Consider the following 20,998-nt stretch of genomic DNA (forward strand, 5'->3'; position numbering starts at 1 on the left):
AAATCATGTGTGTAGTCAGACTGTCAAGGCAAGGATAAGGTATCAAGGCAAGGGTAAGGTGTTACGGACAAATGGAGGATTACATAAGATATTTTGAAACAGTAATTCTTGGCCAAAGGACTACAATCCCGGGATTCATGAATCAATGACCAGAATGGTGCCACTCTTCACTTGAGCTGACAGTCATTAGTCAGATGTCCTTGCAGAAGTATTTGCTGTGTAAACTTGGCCTGGGTTTTGTGCACAGGGTGGCCTTAGCAGACTCTCCAGTGACTACGTACCTTGATTATATATCCATGAAATTCCTTATAACTAACCAACTTTTCTTATTAATTTATTTATTTGGTTAAGTATTAACAAAAGTGACTATGATTTGGTTCCACAGTTTCCACAACATTCATAACCCCGATTTACTAATTCAATCCTTTTAAGTGCACAGTTCAACATTCACAATGCTGTACAAAAAACACTGGCTCAAGTGTTTATCTTTTAATTGCTTTCTGCCCTGAGCCTTAGTGTCCCTGGATAGGAGGTTCCCATCTAAATTTAAGAGACCTTGGAAGTAAATGCTAAGACGGGTGGGGGGTATGGTCCTAGAGCATTGACCTGACACAAATAAGGCTGAAGAAACTTGGTTTATTGGGCTTTGCTGACTCCTGAAGGGACATAAATCCTTTCTGGCTTGAGTCAATGGTGACATGAAGATGAGGACAGTAGCTAGTTGTGGGTGGGGTTGGGGTGCTGGGTTCAGCACAGCTCTCAAAGTTCCTGGAGAAAGGATTGTGAGAGCACGGAGAAACAAGGATAAGAGGCAGAAAGCTGAGGCCAAGTGGAGCCCTCTCTCCTCGTGAAAGGAAAAGAAATTGTTCAACCACTGTACCGTGTTTATTTATACATTTGGTTGTTTCACGTCACGTGACATGCTTTTTGCCTAACAACCAGCTGCTTGGCTTGCTTCAAGAGCTCTTTGTTCTCAGACAGGCCTTGCTTCAACCCTACACATGTGATCAATTTCCAGCCTTAGTGGATCCCTACTTCTCTCCCTTTTCTGTTTTGTAGCTGCAAGTGATGGGTGGTCAGTTGAAGTTGGAGGAGCTGTATTTAGAGGACTGCTGCAGACAATTTTTTTCCCTATAGTTATAATTTTCTACTGGGTGTTCAAAACCAAGTTAAGGTAGACCTATATTAATTAATTTTTGCTGTCTGTCAAGGTCAGTTACGTCTCCTCAGGATTTATCTTGGAACCGTGTATAGCGTCTTTTAGTATTTCTGTCAGTGTCAGCATTTGGATGGTCACGGGCATTGCTTGGCCAAGTTGCTTTCTGTGAAAGCTTGAGAGATTTTTCTTTCCTAGTAAGTCTCCTTAGGCACACTACATACCATTGATCACTCTCCTCTGTGATCCTATAATCTCCTTGATCAGAAAAGGAGGGAGTTACCTGAGTTGTAGGATGTTGCAGGAGGGGTTCTTTTAAGTCTTGGATCCTCATTGACCTTGGAGGGCTAGGGCCAAAATATTGGCTAATCTCTAGCCCATTGATCTCTCTTATTTTTAGTTATCAAACCTCAGTTGCTGAGCATTCACAAGAGAAGATGAATCACATTACATTATAATGGAAGAAGTAAGCTTAATGTTACTATCTTATCTGAATAGCAAACACCATAGAACATACCAACCATGGGTGACTATGTAAAACTCTACAGAATATAACAGGTAAGTCACATTTTTACACAGAATACTGGAAATTAAAAGCCATGCATAATATTCATGATGATATCTTCTAATATACTTAAATTTTCATTTAGACATAACATAATTTTTAAATCTCTCATCTCTAATAAATAAGAAACTTTTGCCTAACTTGTGACCTTTAATGGGATATACATCACATAAATTTTTGGTAAAGACAGAGGTCTGAATCTGAAAGAAAAATCTATTACTATAAGCAATCCTTAACTTTCACTGAGTTACAATTTTCTGCTAACAAATATGAAGCTTTATACAAAATACTAAATAAGCTCATTGATATCAGATTTTCAGTGTAGAGTTAGGCATTTTGCTCAGTGGTAGAGCATTTATATGGCATGTGGAAAGCCCTGAGTTTGATCCCCAACAGGGTAAAAAAAGAGGAGGAGGAAAAGAAGGAGGATATGTCTGAGAAGGAGGAAGAGGGAGAGGAAAAGAAAGAGAAGGAGAAAGAGGAAAGGTGGAGGAAGAAGAGAAGGAAGAAATCAAGGAAGGAAGAAGAGAAGAGAAGACGAGACAAGACAAGGAGGAAAATATTTCCGTCCACAGTTGTTATGCTTGGACCGGAACCCTACTGGCCTGACCCAGGAGTACCAGGCAGTGTTCCAGAAGCAGATCAAGGGTATAGGAAAATGACAACCACAATGCTGAGCTCTCCCTGTTAAAAATTTTTAAAATGGAAGACGTACTTTCTCCCTTATTTAGAAAGCCTATCACTATACAGGCCCTTTCTGCCCTTTTGAGATATATGCAGACCTCAATAACTAATAAGTCTCTTACCAGTTTTACACTCAAGACTCTCTTCTCAAGGACTTAGGAGCTTCATTGAGATGGAATCATCCAGGGAGGTTGTGCCCTGCCTTCCAGTGGCTGGAGGACAGAAGAGACTAACTTGGATTCCAAATGCCAAACTGTCTCCCATTATGGAGCTAAGGGGTCATTTTCCTCTTGCCTAAGGCCAATCTGCAAACACAGAGGAACACTGTGAGACCCGTGGGTCTGGCGACTCCTCCATCTGAGGACAGATCGTGGTCAAGAGAGGGTGGATAGGAATACCCACTGGCTGTGCTATACAGTGCCATTTCTTCTGTCTTTGCAACCTCCTAGTGGCTGCCTATGGTGAGTGTCACCCTTGGGTTTAATACTTCAGTGATGAAATGTGTTTTCTTCCTCCCCTACTCCTGAAAAGAGGTTTTGTGGGTTGGTGAGAGATCCATAGAACTATATCTAGGGCTTTCCCAGCAGGGAAGAAGATTAGAACTAATGTTCATGGATTCTGCTCCTTTCTGGAATCTAATTTAGCCATGGCAGAAGCTCTCAGAGGCTTCCTGGTACCCCGTAACACCTGGAAAGAGAAATTCAGCTTGTCACAGTAAATGTCCTCTTTGACCTTTGAGATATATACAGACCTTACTTTCCTAACTCTCCACGACAGCCAGTTATCCTACATCCTTCTGCACCTCAAGTGATCTTAGAAGACTACCCTATACAGATGTGCTTCTGGGAATGGCATCCTGGCTACTAGGGTTACAAGAGAAGAGGCTTCTAGATGTTACCACCAGAGGGCGATGTTGCATTATGGATGAGTGTGGGACTAAGTGTCACCTTCAGCAAATGAGAGTTCGAAGATGGAGCCCTCCTTGGGTACCAGGTGGGGATAGAATGTGATGGGATGTTGGGACTCTCAGGAAGCTATGGCCTTTGGCTGGGGCACACAGACCCTACCTCAAATATTTGAAACTGACATGTTGGGGGTCATGTTTCTGATTCTTCCTCACATTTATAGGCTCTTCTCGTCACTCACGGTTCCTGAGCAAGACATGGCACCTGCTGGGTAGAGGACCAATATCAGACTTGGGGTGTTGCTGTGGTACGCCACAAGAGGGAGCCCTAGTGAGCAGGGGCAGGATGGCCCTGACCACCTATGTGTGCCACACTGATGGAGAGTCCCCCAAATTTGCCATTCCTCTGTCCACATTGGCAGAGTCCCCAGAACCCACTTATGCCTCTACAAGCACAAAGGGCCTGGTTTTCCTAAGTTCTGAACTTCGGGAGTCCTACACTTGAAGCCATCTGTGGGCTCCTGGACAAGAGCTGCCCCTGGGCTTGCCTAGCTGACCCATACTTGGGTCCACTCCTGACTTGTCATCCACTCCTGACTTCCTTGCCCAAGTAGGTCCCCTATCCATCCAGCCCCACCCCCAGTCCTCTGCTCATGTCACACAGCATCTCGGCTTCTTCTTGCCCCACTGTCCACGCAGAGAGCAGGTGGGGAGTCCCTGCTTGGGGCTAGTTGTCCTCCTTCAGTCACCCTGAGCTAGACAGCTCTTGCTGTGGCTGTGAGTTGGGTCAAGGTCTTTTAGTGCACACAAGTGTGATCCACTGTGGAGAGCAGGCCAGCGGTCCCCAGATGTTCAGACTGAGGCTCATCTTTGCCCTGGACCACATGACCCAGGATCTTTAGGCCAATGTCCTGAGCCAGTCCCATCTGCCTGTGATGACTCCCCGGGAGGACTCCCAAGCTGCTCTCTCAGTGGGGCTTCTTATCACAGCCCTTGTGCCAGGTGTCCTTCTCAGCCAGTCCCACTCACACTATCCCATTATGAGTGCAAATCACCCCCAGTCCAGCTGCCCAATCTCTTCCCTTTATTAGGCACTATGTTTGCTCCTTGTCTTCTTTAATCAGAGCGATGACATTGCCACAACTGCTTCTTCCCCAATAGGAAGTTCTCCACTGGCAGAGCACACACAGTGCCCCCTACATGATTGCCAAACTAAGCCACCCAGAATCAGGGGTCCCATGCAGTCATGTAGGGTTTGTGAAAACTTGTGAACACAAACATCTTCCAGGGTATCTAGCAAGAAGGTGATTTCTTACTGTTATGTTTTTTTTTGTAGTTCTGTATTATGTGTAACCTTACACTGCTTTGTTTTGTTTTGTGTTTTTCTCTTTTTCCTCTTAAATAAAAAAATTAAAAAAAAAAAAAGAAGACAGCTAGACCTGCCTGCACAATTTCCCTGTAGTCTGGAGAAAAGAAAGAAGCCATACTTGTCCTCTTGCACAGCTCCCAGCCTCTCCAGCACCATGGAGACCCTGCTGAAGGGTATGTATTTCTGCTGCCATACTAAAGGAGGAGACTTTAACTAGGAGAAGGTTTAGGGTCAGAAGCCTTTTTCTAGCTGTATTATCTGGACCATGTCTAACCATTCTCAGCATATATCCTCATCTGCAGAACGGTAAATATATACCTATGCACTCTAGGGTTGCTTGAGGATTTAATAGAGTATCTTACATGAAACAGTGGCACATACAATCCTGCATCACTCTCATTACTCTATTACAGGTCCTCTGAGATTCTCAGGACACTGAGATGGTCTTGGTGACAGCCAGACCTCTATGCTCCAATCCTTTGGTTTCTTTCCAGGATCCATCCATTGCACAAATCCTGTGTTCACCAAAAGATGATCAGCAAAACCTCCTTTCCCCAGTTCTAGGCTGATAAGATGACAAAACGGTCAGAATTATAAATGGCATGAGTGGGGCTAGGGATTTAGCTCAGTGGCATAAGCACCTGCCTTGGAAGCAGGCAGTCCTGGGTTCAATCCCCGGTACCGATAAAAAAAAAAAAAAAAATGGCGTGAGCTTGAGATGCCCAGGAAGGTTCAGGACTCCAGACCATCACTGAGAGCCTCAAATTGTACCCAGATTCTTTGACCCACTCTACCACACTGCTGAGAGCATTCAGGGAAACTTTGACCCACAGCCTCTGATGGCATCCAGGAGAGACACTCTAGGGCCTGCTCTGGAAAGAGATGGGTGCCATTACATTGGCTGTCTTGTAAATATTTGATAAGTATAAACCCCATAGTCAGTGCCTCAAAACAGACAGCCCAATTCCATTTGGCTTTGTAATCCTCGCAGAATTAATCTGCAAGGCAAAATGAGAGTATACACTTGTTTATCTGCGTCACCCTCACGAGAGGCCTAACATCGCTCCTGTTCTCTTCAAGCCACAGCATCTCTCACCTTGCACACTGTTCCCATCTGCATACTTGGGTTTGGATCCAGGGACCTGAAAATGCCAGGCAAGCACTGTAACACTAAGCCACATTCCCAGCCCTTTTTACTTGTTTTTTTTTGTTTTGTAGCAGGGTCTCACTAAGTTGCCTGGCTGGCCTAGAACTTGTGATCCTCCTGTCTCAGTCTGTGCAGCATGCTCAGCCCTCTTTGAAGCCCACCCCAGTCCCCATCCCAGACATACTGTTATCACTAACAGTGAGCATCTCTAGTCATGGATCAGAGTCCGCATCTCACGGCTCAGCAGCAAGTTTCCTCATTGTGCTTCTCCCACCTGAAGCTTAACTGGTCCCTCACAAATCACTCTATTCTGCTCAGCTGTTCAGCAACCATATGGATGCACTTGCTGTTCTGTAGGTGTCCTTTGCAGCCTCTGGAAGTGTTGACAGAGTGGACTGGTGCCGCAGGCTCTGGTGATGGCCCAGAGTCAGTGCCATCATATTTCTTACACATTTTATCTGAACGTATACTTCACTAAGACAAGCAAAGCAAAACAAAAGAGCAATCTTCTGCATGGAATTCTCTTCTATGGAAGAGACATATCCCTTAAAAAAGGCACTTGCCTGTACCCATGTGCCCAACAACAATGAGGATGTTGGCTTTTTTCTTGCATAGCTTCTTGAAGCAGGAGGATAGCAGAAGCCAGTGTTTGTATGATTTCATTCATGCAGATGTGTGGTCTGCAGGGAGAGGATAACCAGGTTTCCTCAGAACAGTTGGGGCAACCCAAGGAAAGATGGGCCTCATCAGGGAGGGAGGGTAGCTTCTCTGGCTGTGGGAACAAGAGCAGGACTATGCAAAGACGCAAAAAGGGCACAGCTTTTGGGGAAATATGACTGACCAGTCAGATGGAAGGGGTCAGGAGAGGTAGCAGAGGTGCATGTTATAGGAGCAGCATGTAGATTGGGTAGCGTGAACTCTTTGCAAAGAGCAAAGCAGGCTACATAATGAACTTTTAGCTTAAAACGTGTGTGTTGTATCATCTCTTGATTTGTAGGTGGAGAACAGATCAGAGGAGGCAGGAGTGGTATCAGATTTACTAAGAGGCAAGTGCAGCATCTGAGCTACAGAAGGGCCACCAGGTCCAGCTGTGTAGCTTGCTCACAAGGGCTCTGGCCACCAAGGGCAAATGTGAATTAATTCCCCCTACTGCACTTTCTAAGGCATCAGCCTTTAGCCCTACCTAGGGCTAAGCCTAGCCAAGGGAAAGAACTTATTTCTAATGTTCTCAAAGGCCCTGTTTCTCCAGTACCAGGCATCTATGATCTGTACTGCATGGAGAGCCTTGGCCAGTGTTCACAAAGGAGCCACAGTATCAGTAAAGGCCCAAGAATCAAAGTGATGACTTGGACTTAGCCAATCAAGGCCTTGAGACCTGGGCCACTGTGGGTGTATTTAGGGGCAGAAATGGCAGGAGTTAGGATAATTCAAATGGGAATGAGCAGTAGAAATGAGCCAGACATGACAGCAGAGTTGTGGCGAGAATGTCTAGGAGGACCACGGAGGAAGGCAGATCCAGAAGTTTAGGACTCACCTGTAGGCACTGCCTTCAGGGTCTTCCTGAGACAGCAGGTGAGGCTGCAGCTGGAACCCAGGGCTCTTGGTAGAGTCTGATGAGATTTGGTATCTTTGACACAAGATAAGAATTCAATATTTAACATCAAATCCTGGACGTGAGTCCCCATGCCCTGTGGTTTCCATGGCATCACCAAAACCTCAGTTTACACTGAGGCTCTTCTTCCTTCCTAGGCTTAACTGTATCATCTGCATTTCTGAGGCCTTTTAACAGCAACTAGGTTTTCTCTGTCCACACTGGTTACTTTATTTGGCAGACAATAGCTGAGTCCTTGCCATGTGCCAGGTTCTGTGCTTGGCGTAAAGGGCAGCAGACACGGGAAGCATGGCTGCTCCTCCAAGGATGACACCCGGAAGAACTCAGGACACAGAACATGGCAGAGACATCTAAATCCAGAATCCCCTTAGTTAGAGGCTGAACATGATGGTTAGGGCTTTTATATTGCAAATGTAGAAAAGTCACATACAAATTGCTTAAGAAATAGAAGTGATAGCCAGGTATAGTGGCGCATGCCTATAATCCCAGCACTTACAAGGCTGAAGCAGTAGGATTGTTGCAGGTTCAAGGCCAGCCTGTGCTACACAGTGAGTTAAGCACCAGTCTGAACTACATCGAGACCGAGTCAATCCTCACCCCCCAAAAAGAAAGAACTAGAACTGTCTCAGTTTCTCCACACAGGGCCACATTCTGTCTCTTTGCTCTGTGATTCTATAGCGTGTCTGTGTACAGGTGGCTCTATGTTTTCATTGAGGCTGGGAAGTTAGCATATGTGACACCTGTTGTAACTTTGAAAAACCTTTGTTTCTTTTGACTTCTATTTTGGCTGATCTACAATGACCTTGCATCCTGCCTGAGCTTCTGGAGCAGGGTGAAACCCACTGGCCCTAGTACCTCAGGACATTTGTACAGGTATCCTGAAACCCAGACAACTGTCCATCCAGTCCCAGCAGAAATTGCTCATGCAAGGGAATGAAGATAGTGGAGAGGTGAATGGCAGCAAAAGTCAGCCTCCCCAAGATCCAGACTCCAGACACTGGGAAGTAACAAGTTTGGGAAGTAAAAAGGAGAAGTAGTTTTCTGGGAAGACGAAAGGAACTGACAGGAAAATTAAATGTTATAGAGAAGTTAGAGAAATGGACCCTACCACACAAAAGAAGGAAACGAAACAATCTGGACTCTCTGACCAGATCCTAACTTATGGCTGATGGGGAAAGGAGTCTGGCTGTGCAGAAGCAAACTGAACGCTCCAAGAGGAACTCTCAAAACAAGCAGAAATAGCTATTGTATTTTCAGACAAAGTGGACTTCAAGCCAAAAGTGATCAGAAGAGGCAAAGAAGCTCACTCACTACATATTAGTTAAGGAAATATTTTAACAGGATGAGATAACAATTATAAACATATCAGCACTGGTGTTTCCAGAGAATCAGCCATGCTGGAACTTGGGGGACCAATCAAGAAAGCAATGAACCATTCTTCCTGGTAAGTGGAGAGAGCCATGGGTGCACCTGGAGAGAACAAATCATTATCTCTCATGGGCCTACCTGCGTGCAGGCTAAGAATCAAATATGCCCCATCCCAGTTAGCAGCTGGATGGTTTGGAGATCAGCCATGATTGATAACAACTAAGGTACACAAAGCAACTAAATGCTTGTATTGTTTGGTTGATTATGCTAACCTGGGGCCAGAAGTGTCAGCATCTCTTATTATGCTTACATTATGCTTAGGATGACAGTATGCAATATAGCAAATGTGGAGGATTTTTTTCTATCTTGTCTTTGAAGGCCAATATTGTTTTCATTGTTTTGCTTTGTTCTGATTAATTGCTTTGCTCTATTCATTATTCTGTTTTGATTGGTTTTATAGTGTTCTGTTTTTGGTTTGATTTTTCTATACCTGATTGAATGGACAACTATTGTGAAGATAACAAGATATACTATGGTACGTATTGTTATCCTGGTATCCTGCTCTGAAGTTCTGTACCAATTTCACTGCATTGTCCTGATTGGCTTTGTTCTGTCTTGTTTTGTTGTATTTTATTATATTAAAAAACATATAAGCATTGAACACCAGTGTACCCAACTTCATAAAACAAACACCACTGGACATAAAAGATAAGATAAACATCAACACAATTTTATTGAGAGAACTCCGTGCCCCACTGTCACAAATAAGTCAACTAGACAGAAAGTCAACAAAGAAATATGAGAGTTGAATTCACTTTCAAACAAATAAAAAATAGGTTTTCAGCCCAGCAAAAATGGAATACACATTCTTAGCAGCACATGGAACTTTCTCTAAGGCAGACTACATACGATGCATAAGTAAGTACAGAATCAAAATTATCCCATGTATCAGATCACTACACCATGAAACTAGAAATTCATGGCAAAAGAAATCACAAAAATGATACAAATACATGGAAACTAATCAAAGCTCTCTTAAATAATCAATGTGTTGATGAATAAATCAAGGAAGACACCTAACAGTTCATAGAACCAAACAATAATGGCAATATAACATTAGAGATGCTGGGACTGGGGAGATAGCTCATTGGCACAAGTGTCTCCCTGGTAAGGACAAGGTCCTAGTTTAATTCCTGTGCCAAAACAAACAAACAAACAAAAAAAGAAGAAAAAAAAATGTAAGAGAGACTATTGAACATAATGAAATGAAGAGGAATTTTTATGGCTGTGAATGCCCACATCAGAATGACAGAGTGAATCCAAATAAAGAATCTATTAATGCACTTCAAGGTCTTAGAAAATCAAGAGAAATCCAAACCCAAAGCTAATACAAGAAAGGGTACTATAAAGATCAGTGCAGAAATTAATAAAATTGAGACAAAAATTACACAAGATCAATGAATCAGAGAGCTGGTTCTCTGAAAGAATAAAATAAATAAATCCTTAGCTGATCTTACCAAAAAAAGAGGAAAAGAAGAGACCCAAATAAATTCAAGTAGAAATGAAAAAGGTAAAATCACAACAGCCTCTTCGCAAACCCAGAAGATCATTACTAACAACTTTGAGAACCTGTATTCTTATAAAATGGAGAATTCAAAAGAAATGGATAGATTCCTAGATAAATATGAGCTACCAAAGCTGTACCAAGACTGAAAATTCTGACTAATCCAATATCAGGCAGTAAAACTGAGGAAATGATGAAAACCAACTGTTATGGTTTAGGTCTAGATATCCTCCTAAATACTTAGGTAGTCCCTGGGGTGGTTTTGGAAGGTGGCTCAATCTCGAGTGTGTGTTGCTGGGACCGAGAGTGTGTGATTACTAAATCAGACCACTGATTGGTTTGGTGTAGTTCTGGGTAGGATTAAGGGTGCCTCATCCTGGGTGTGAGTGCAACTGACTCTAAGGTTGGGGAGTTTGGATAAGATATAAGGGACAGAACAAGAGTCCTTACTTGTTGCTTATTGCTTGCTGTCTTCTGCCTGCCATGGACTGCTTCTCCTCTATGATGTCCATCTGCCATGCCACCCCAGCTTGGAGCCAGCAAGCTTGTACTGAAACATCTACAAATGGTGGGCCAAACCTTTTCTCCTTTAAGTTTGGGTGTTGAGTATTTCACATCAGCAATAAGAAAATTAAGACACCTGCCAACTAAGAAAAGCCCTGGTTTCAACTGATTCACTGTCTAATTCTGCAAGAATTTTAGAGAAGATCTAACACCAGTGCTTCTCAAACTCTTTAGTGATATCAATAGGGAAGTAGTACTCTCAAAGACGTTACTGGAAGATAGCATTACCCTCATTTCTAAGCCAGACAAGGACCCAACATAAAAAGAAAGTTACAGACCAATCTCATCAATGAACATAGATGCAAAAGTCCTCAACAAGCTATTGGCAAATGATGCAACAAAACATCAAAAAGATCATACATAATGACCAAGTACAATTCATGTAAGGGATGTACAAATGGTTCAAGATATACAAATCAATGCAGCATATCAAATAAAAAGAAACAAGCACAAAAACCACATGATGATCTTGATTGGTGCAGTAAAAGCCTTTGACAAAATCAAAACATCCATTCATGATAAAAACCATGAAGAAAGTTATAGGAGAAGCTTATCTCAATGTGATGTAAGCCATTTATGAAAAGCCAATAGCCAAAATCATACTAAATAAAAAGAAGCCAAAAGCTTTCCCTCAAAATTAGAAAAAAGACAAGGACATCTTCTATCACCACTCCTGTAAAATGCAGTGTGCAAAACATTGGCCAGATCAAGCAGGCAAGGGTAATAAAAGGGATATGCATACAGGACATGGAGAAGTTGAATTATCATTATTTGCAGACGACATGATCTTCTACAAAGAAAACTCAAAAAAAATTCTAGCAACTTTGGAAGTATAGTGGGATACAAAGTCAATACACAAAAATCAATAGCATTTCTGTATACTGGTAATAAACTCACTGAGAGAGAAATTAGAACAACAATATTTTTCACAACAGCATCAAGAAAAATACTTTGGTATTAACCTAACTAAGGATGTGAAAGACCTCTACGATGAAAACTATAGCAAAACCTTACAAAGACATCAAAGAGGACATCAGAAAATGAAAGGATACCCATTGTTTCTGGACAGTTAGAATCAATATAGTCAAAATAGCCATACTTCCAAAATTTATACATGTTTAATGCACTCCAATCACAATAATAATGACATTCCTCATAGAACTAGCAAAACATTGATAAAGGTCATATGAAACCAGAAAAGACCTAGAATAGCAAAGAACAAGGCAAGAACATTACAATTCTATACTTCAAGTTACGCTGCAAAGCTACAGTGATAAAAACAGCATAGTATTGGGGGTGGGGAAAGCCAGACAGGTGGATCAGTAGAACAGAATAGAGGATGCAAGAAACAACTCCAGCCACATTTGGCTAGCTGATATCTAACCAGGGGGCTGAAAACTTAAACTGGGGGAAAAGTAGTGTCTTTAACAAGTGGTGCTAAGAAAACTGGCTATTCACATGCCAAAGATTGAACCTAGACCTGTATCTCTCATCATATACTAAATTAAAATTGAAGTAGATTAAAGACCTACATATTAAAACAGAAACACTTAACCTCTTAGAAGATAAAATAGGTGAAACTCTTGAAGACATAGGTGTAAGCATAGTCTTTCTGAGTAGACCCCTAATTGCCCAAGAAATAATATGAAGAATTAGTAAATGTGATCATATCAAATTTAAATGCTTATACACAGTAAAAGAAATAATAGTGTGAAGCGACAACCTATACAATGTGAAAAAATTTGCCAATTATTCATCAGACAGAGGATTAATATCTAGAACATATAAAGAACCAACACCCCAAACAAAAGACCAAATCAAAACTAAGCCACTGAGATGAATGGACATTTCCCAAAGGAAACAGCACAACTGGCTAATAAGTATGTGAAAAAAAAATGTTCAGCAGGAGCCAGATCCAAGCCTACCTCTGTGAGTCAGCATTGTTTGTGGACTGCGGAAGAAGAGAAACATGACCCACAGGGAGGAGATTCCCCCTCCTGGAAACATATCATTGTCATTGCTTTTTCTATTGGGTTGAGGTTTATTCTCTTTTATTTTATTATGCTAACTCTGATGGCATAAGCAGCTATTTGAAAGATAGCAAGACAAGGACGGGGAGAACATGGCGGACAGACAACAGCAACTACTGAACGCTCTCTAAAGGCTCGGCTCAGAGGCCAGGAATGATGCGGACTAAGGAGATACGAACCAGTAGAGATATGCTCTGTTGACTCAGGAACGAACTGGGCTGAGAGAATCCAACTTGGAATACAGTCCTGGCGCTAAAATAGGAACAGAAAAATCTCGGTGTGGAGGCTCGACTCCGCGCCATTGGAAACCGCGGTTTGGATTTCCCGCCGCCCGGCGGCCGGCTGCCTCCATAGCGGCTCGGCAAGGAGAGACACGCAGAGGCTTGGAAACGGGAGTCTGCGAACGGAGTCGGAAACGCGACGGACAGGGAGGAAGGCTGACTGGTGGCGAGGTGAGCGAGGAACTGACTCCCTACCGCAGGTTGACTCCAGCGGAGGTTTTTCTGGGCGCGGGCAGTCCTGTAAGAGCAGGGCGCGGTGGCAACTGCAGCCGCATGTTTCCCTCTCGGACGGGATTGGTGAAAGGTGCCTGACCGGAGGGACGTTGCTGGCGGACTCCCTAGGCTGGCCTAACCCAGATCCCAGAGCCTGACGGTGGCCCGGAGGAGTGACCGACTCCCGCATAGGCTGCCTCCTCCGCAACTCCCTGGGGCGCAGCGGTGAGCGGGAACAACTAGCCAGCGCAATTTGATCAAGCTGTGGCTGACAGGCAGGGAAGCCGGGCCTCCTGTGTAAGATTACATTTTATAAGGAACAGAAAATATGGGGAAGGGAAGCAACAAAAAAGGCTCCTCGACCCCCAATCCTGAGAATCAGGCAGTGGACACTGCACCAATATACATTAAGCGCCATTTAGAGAGCCTCATAGACCAATTCAGGAATGAAGTTATCAATGACCTGAAGCTAGAAGTATGCAGAATAGTTAGAGAAATGCTAAGCACCACCCAGGAAAAAGCAGATGGTGGAGTGGAAGAACAGAAAAAGAGGGGAGAATTGCTTGATGGAGAAAACAGAGAAAGCATTGAGTATGTGAAGCAGGTGCAAAGGGACTATCAAGAAATCAAGAAGTATACCCAAGACTGGCATAACAGCTTGAAAGAAACTAAGGACAGACTATCTGAATTGGAGGGCAGACTTGAAACATGGGAGAATGAAATGAAAAACTTCTTAAAAATAACAAAGAAACACACAGCAATAATACAAAGACAAGAAGATGATAAGAGGAGCCATAACTTAAGGATTAAGAACATAAAAGAAGAAGTAGGGACACAAACAAGTGAACTACAAAAGCTACTCACAGAAATAATCCAGGAGAATTTTCCTAATTTAGCAAAAGGTAAAGATACTCAAATGTATGAGGCATACAGGACCCCAGCTACCTACAACCCTAACAGAGAAACACCCAGGCATATAATAATAAAAATTCCAGAAATTCAATACAAGAACAGAATATTAAAAGCTGTAAGAGACAAGAAACAGATCACTTACAAGGGAAGACCCATCAGAATTACAGCAGATTTCTCTTCACAAACCATCAAATCACGAAGAGCATGGGGAGAAATAATTCAAGCTTTGAAAGATAATAATCTCCAGCCAAGATTGAGATATCCTGCACAACTGTCCCTGGAAATTGATGGAAAAACGAGGTGCTTCCAGGATAAAGAGGAACTGGGGGAATTTGCAACCACCAATTCAACCCTACAGAAAGTATTGCAGGATATTCTAAAAAAAGAAAAATACAAAGAACCCAGAAATAGGGGCGGGGAGGCCACAACGAATGGAGCAGAGAACAAAATGAAGAAGACAAACTGACAGCTACTGACAGAAAAAGAGCTCAACAGAAATGAGACAGAGAAGATTGGATGATAGGAACAGCTTTTTTTGGAGAAAATGACATCTTAATAGGTAATGCTGATTTAGTACCATCTTGTTTTGAAGTCTCATCTAGCTTTTGTTCTTCTGTCTCCAATGGTCTAAACAGGTTGTATCTTATTGGATTTTGTTAAGTACGATAGTATAAGAAAAAACCTTTTAAAGACAAGGAGATTATACAGAGACCATTGTTCATTTTCTGTTAGTCGATTCTAAATACTCTATAATGCTGTCATTCTCTTAAATGGATTTACATTGTTTTGATATACTTAATGCTACAGTATATGAAGTTGTACTCAAGGACTTCAGGGAGGGAGTCAATATGGTAACTATTTTTGGGTCAGGATTATCTGGTGGTGAAACACTATTCTGCTTAAATGGTTATGTTTTGATCTGCCCTGTTTCGCTGTTATGCCCTCTTTTCTCTCAATCTCCACTCCATTATTTACTTTTTTATTTTTATCCATTTAATTAAAGGGAAAAATATAGCAGGATATAATATAGTAACCCACTTTGACTTTCTATTATCTCGAATTGAAGCCCTGTGTTACTCTCACCATCTTGTTTTTGACTGAGGTTCCTCTATTCTGTTTTGCTGGATAGTATCAGGTTCGAAAGTTTAGGCATCAGCTGAGAAGATAATGAGATTCATTATAACGCCCATTCTCGTTGACTTTTATCTACTTTTGAAGACCTACAATATCTCCAATGTTTTGGTTTTGTCGGTTTTATTCTTTACGGTTTTGTTCAATTGTATTACAACTAATGATATAGGCAATTCTATTAGAAATAGCGGGAGGCATTATGGTAACCATTGTTGATCACCTTGTATTATGTTTTTATATTATCTATTATGTCCACCCTTTTGACTTGACCGATTCTGTTCTGTTATGTCACATTTGGTTTTACTCTCTTCCAAAAAAGCAACAAGAACCGTGGGAGCAATGAAACCCAAAATGTGTAATAGTCACTGTACAAAAGAGAGGAAAAGAAAGTGCTCTAAACTATATAACTGCATGTATATTTAAATGTATAAGATAGAAAATGATATCACAGAGTTTTATTGGATCATTGAACAGAACTGTCTGCAGTATCATTGTTGGAATGTCCACTCTACAAGCTTTAATTTTGTGACTTGAACAATTATTTCTAAGATGGCAATATGTAATCCATTAACTAGTGATTTCCTACTGTGCATTTTTTTATTCTGTAAATCTGTATAACTTGTACCCCTTCACTGTTTTTTTTTCTTTCTTTTCTTTTCTCCTTAAATAAAAATTTAAAAAAAAAAAGATAGCAAAACATGTTATGGAAGCCATTGTGTATTTACTACTGGTTTGTTTTGAGATTCTTTATTGCATTCGTTTTGTTTTTATTGTTTCTATTCTATCCTATATGTCCGAAGGTGATATCTAGAGCTATTTTGAAGCCGACAAAGGCATTGTGGTAACTAGTGTTGATTCAAAAGGTTTGAAAGTCCTGTATCAATTATGCTGGTTTAGTTAGATTGATTTCATTGTTTTAATTTCCTTGTTATTTTCCTCTTTAAAAAAAATGTTCAGCATCACCAGCCATTACATAAATGCAAATTAAAGCCACACTGACTTTCTCTTTCATTCCAGAAAAAATGACCATCACCAAGAAATCAAATAATAACAAAAACTGAAAGGTTTCAGGGGAAAAGGAACCTTTCTACATTGTTGGTAAGAATGTAAGTTAGTACAATCACTATGGAAATCAGTAAGAAGATTCCTTAAAAAACTAAAAATAGAAAATCTATTTGACCCATTTATTGTCTAACTAGGTATCTTCCTGAAATAGTTAAAGGTACCACATTACAATGATATATACATACCTGTGTTTATAGTAGAACAATTCATAATAGCTAAATCTTGGGACTGACTTATATGTCTGTCCAAAGATAAATGGATAAAGGAAATGTGGTACTTAGGTATGTATGTATGCGTGTATATATGTATGTAGGTGTACATTTTGAGACAGGGCCTTACCATGTAGTGTAGGTTTGAACTCATTATGTAGCCCTGTTGGTCTCAAACTCACAGCAATCCTTCTGCCTCAACCTCCCAAGTGCTGGGATTACAGGCCTGGGTTACCATACCTTGCAAAAATGTAGTATTTATACATGGTGGAGTACTACTCTGTCATAAAGCGGATAAATTTGAGCCATTTGTAGGAAAGTGGATGCAATTTGAGAGCATAATATTAAGAAAACAAAAATCTGACACTCAAGCATAACATTGCATAGTTTTTCTTCTATGAGAAACCCAAAATGTGAATTAAATCCAAAATAAAATTAGGTAACAGAAAAAAAGAGAAAATTTCCTAGAGGAGTTCTTAGTTTGTTAATTAAACATTGAGACTTTGTGTTTGTGTTTTGTGATGTTTACAGTATGACAGCTTTTTAAATGTGTATAGTCTTTAGATTTCACTAACCATAGTCTTCTCTGTTTATGGTAATACTACTTTATATTTTAGTCAAGTAAATACAACTTTGGATGTGAAAAAAAGAAATTTCTGGTACAGTCATAAGTTAAATAAAAGTTTGTTATTGTTTGTGTGTTTTTTATACAATAGTGCCTTGTTGTTAGACACATGAAACCACCTCAGAAAGGCAGAATGGAGCAGAGCCTCCCACTGTATACCCATCCCACTATTAAACACAGTAGGCTCAGGTATGTGTGAACAATATATTTTTATTGTTTATATCACTGAGATGTCAGGGTTTGCTTGTTACTATAGCAGAGCTGATTAGATACTGACTGATACACAAGACAAACAGTTACAGGCCTCCATCCCGAGCAGAAGGGAACTGGTATGTGAGATGAAATAAAGGGGTACCCCTCAGCCTTGAGAACCTGGTATAGAAGGAATGGCCTGTCTTCTGGAAGCCCATGCTCTGGTAGAGGCCCAGAGCATCATACTGCAGCATACTAGTGCTAAGGACAATTTCACTGCAGCCCTGTTCCCGAGCAAACTGGAGGACAGTCCTGACCAGGGCTTTCCCTATCCCCTCTCTGCGACGCTCCCAGGACACAGACAGATGCCGCAGCCGCAGCCGCTTCTTGCCCAGTGGCTGCTTCTCCGCCAACAGAGCACATACAATGCCCACCACCTTACCCCCAGACTCAGCCACCCAGAAACAGGAGCCACATTCACTCAGGTAGGATTTGGTGATGTCAGCCAGGTCTGTGGACAAACATTCATTCACATACTTCTTCCAGGTGTATCCGGCCAGGAACCACAGGAAAACGAGCAGAATGAGGCTGGATACAATGACCAGGAGCCAGGAACCAGAGGCCAGGAATACAGAGAGGAGCACCGCAAAAATGAACAGAAGGGTTTGGGGCAGAATCAGCGTGTAGCGGAAGGTGGCAGGGATATGCTCCAACGAGCCACTGGAAAACAAGTCCAGGACGGTTTTTCTGTCACTCTCTTGATACTTGCGAATCTGATAAGAAGCCATGTTAAGATTTCTGTGCCTAAAATCCCAAAGACCAGGATAAATGGCTAGATCTGCCTGTGTACCTTGCCTGCAGCCCTGGAAAAGAAAGAAGAAGAAGTGTCCACACATTTCCGAGCTCCCTGAGGGGCACAGAGACTGCTTTCAGCTGTCATCCAGGGGAAACAGGAAAACATCACTGAGAGAAAGTTTGGAGTCAGAAAGTTGATTGAGATCCTTCACCTGTGTGAACTGGTCATGGCACTTACCCTCTCTGAGCCTATGTCTTCGTCTGTAGAGCAAGGTAAAATAACACCTGTCTTCTAGGGTTCCTTTGAGAATGTTATATAACATAGCTGGGCATGGCATCAGACACCTGTAATTCCAGGCTGAATTGGGAGCCTGAAGCAGGATCATCACAAGTTTGAGGCCAACTTGAACTATATAGTGAGACTGTCTTGAACAAAAAAAATCATATCTATATCTATATTTTCTGTCTATATCTATATCAGTGGAATATCTATATAATCTTATATGAAATATTGGTAAATCAAATCCCTTTCTCTCCATATTCATTATTCCTTTATGTGCTCTGTGAGCACCGTGGAACACCGGGCTGACAATGTGGCCACCAGATCTCATGTCCCCAGCCCTTGGTCCCTCATCAGAGTCCACCCATTACAGAAATCCTGTGGTCCTGAGCAGAAGTTTTAGCAAAGCCTCCTTCCCCTTGGCAGATTTAGGCTGCTGAGATGGCAAAAGGGCCAACCACTGAAAAGGATCCAATCTTAAATCTCAGGACCACAGCACCAAACAGACCTAGGTTCTCTCACCTGCTACCACAGAGCCGAGTGTCCAGGGTGGCCTCAACCCTCATCTTCTGACTGGTTGCACTGTCTCTAGCCCATCCTACTTTTGGGGAGCAGATGTGGTACCACCTCCTTGGCTCACTCTTGGACATTTGATAATCATCAACCCTGGGTTCAAGGACCTGATCTGTGACAGCTCCATTCACCTTTGAGATCCTTTGGGAAAGTTTGTGACCTATAAGGGGAAGTAGGTTCTAAGATGATGCAGGAGTCTTCATCCTTGGAGGAGACCTGCCCACCTCTTCCTAGTCCCACCAGGCTGCAGCATGGCTCACCCTGCACACTTGGCTCTTTTTCATGTCCATGCTGGTACCAAGCACATACCTGGCAGGTGACAGATCTGCAGCAGTCACCCTGTGCTCTGTTAGTATGGACAAGGATCCACATTCCCTAGCTCGGCAACAAGCTCCTTTGCAGCTGCACTGCTCCCTGCCAAAGCCTCACCTGGCCCATGAAAAACAGATGCTATGTAGTTTCTCTCATTCACTGCTCTCTCTCCTTCTTTGTCCCTGCTATCAGTCTCTTAGGAATTGTATGGAGACACCTACTGCATTTCAGGTGTTATTTTTGACCTCCAGCAGTGCTGGTGTCCAACCAGCAGGCACCAGGTGGTGGGCAGCTGCTGTGGGCTGTGGGGGTGGCTCAGACCTGGCACCATTGCACTTCTTACATTTTTCCTGAGCACGTGCCTCACTAAGACAGGAACAGCAAAAGGGAAGGGCAAATCCCTCTCCACGGAAATCTCCTTTAGAGAAGGAGCAACTCTCTTCTAAAAACAAGCTCACCTCTGCCCACATGGCCTACCAGCCTTACAGACCCGTGAAGGTGTTGGGTTTCCTCCCTCAGGGTTTTCTGAAGCAGGAGGACAGCACAAGCTGGTATTTTTGTGCAACAGTGGGCTTAGTGGGCAGTGAAGGAAGCTCTTCAGGCTGAGTAAAAAAGAAGTCTGGTGACCCTGAGGCAGGAGGAAAGGCTACTGATGGAGGGGATGGGAGAAAGAGTAGGCGAGGGCAGAAGGCACCTGGCTAAGCCTGGCCAGCACCCACATTAGCAGACCTATTTCAGGAGCAAGGAAGAGTACAGCTATCTTTTTAGCTAGGAATCAACATGGCGGGCGTTTGGGGTACTTCCGTCCTTGTGTGTGATTGTGCATGTTTGTGTTGCTCTGGCTGAGTGTGGAGAATGGAATTGAGGAGGTAGGAATGGCAGCAGGGCCCCATGCAGTAAAGGGTAAGGGTAAGAGAAAAGCAGCCAGATACAGTGTATAAGGTGTTCATTGCAAGACCACTGGCCAAGAAGGGCTAATGCGAACCAAGTGAAGTGTACGCCAACTAAGACAGGCCACCTGGCTTGAATCTGAGCCCGTCTAGTAAAAGGGTACTTATTACTCATTTATTCCAAAACATTGGATGCCAACTAATTGCATGTGTGGTCTGAGTGGCCTGAAAAAAGGACCTTGGTCAGTGTTGGAGGAGCCATCTGGACCAGCCGAGGCCCAAGAAACAATAATAATGTGAACCAGCAGAGGTGATAGTGTGACCTGGACCATTTGGAGGTACATTCAGGGCAAAAGTAGAAGAAGTAAATGGTTCAAATGAATGAGCACAGGAAAGTGTAAGATGATGGTTAGGACTGTGGCAACCGCTTCTAGAAGGACATGGGCCCATATTTGGAGAAATGAGAATTTGCCTGTAGATGCTGCCTGCAGCTTCCTCGTGAAACACCAGAAGGTGGGACCAGAAACTGGAACCCAGGGCACTTACTGGAGACTGCT

The 20,998-nt window shown here is 42.6% G+C and overlaps 2 protein-coding genes across 3 annotated transcripts in view; one reads left to right on the forward strand and one right to left on the reverse strand.

Annotated features, from left to right (window-relative positions):
- Window positions 1-18,910, forward strand: part of Alms1 (ALMS1 centrosome and basal body associated protein) — a 229,662-nt gene extending 210,752 nt beyond the window's left edge. For both annotated transcript variants that reach the window (XR_010040661.1, XR_010040662.1), the window contains 6 exons: window positions 1,557-1,714; window positions 2,558-2,866; window positions 3,183-3,398; window positions 4,736-16,598; window positions 17,491-17,588; window positions 18,138-18,910. The gene's annotated coding sequence lies outside the window, so the exon portion shown is untranslated. The remainder of the gene's footprint in view (window positions 1-1,556; window positions 1,715-2,557; window positions 2,867-3,182; window positions 3,399-4,735; window positions 16,599-17,490; window positions 17,589-18,137) is intronic.
- On the reverse strand, window positions 17,590-18,379 carry LOC134471304 (N-acetyltransferase family 8 member 3-like). The gene has a single exon (XM_063229594.1). The coding sequence runs from the start codon at window positions 18,377-18,379 to the stop codon at window positions 17,696-17,698; it is 684 nt and encodes a 227-aa protein (XP_063085664.1). The 3' UTR covers window positions 17,590-17,695.
- Window positions 18,911-20,998: the final 2,088 nt, after the last annotated feature.

This window comes from Cavia porcellus, unplaced genomic scaffold, assembly GCF_034190915.1.
Source record: "Cavia porcellus strain 051 isolate PalLab524CR breed Dunkin Hartley unplaced genomic scaffold, mCavPor4.1 scaffold_18, whole genome shotgun sequence".
NCBI lineage: Eukaryota > Metazoa > Chordata > Mammalia > Rodentia > Caviidae > Cavia > Cavia porcellus.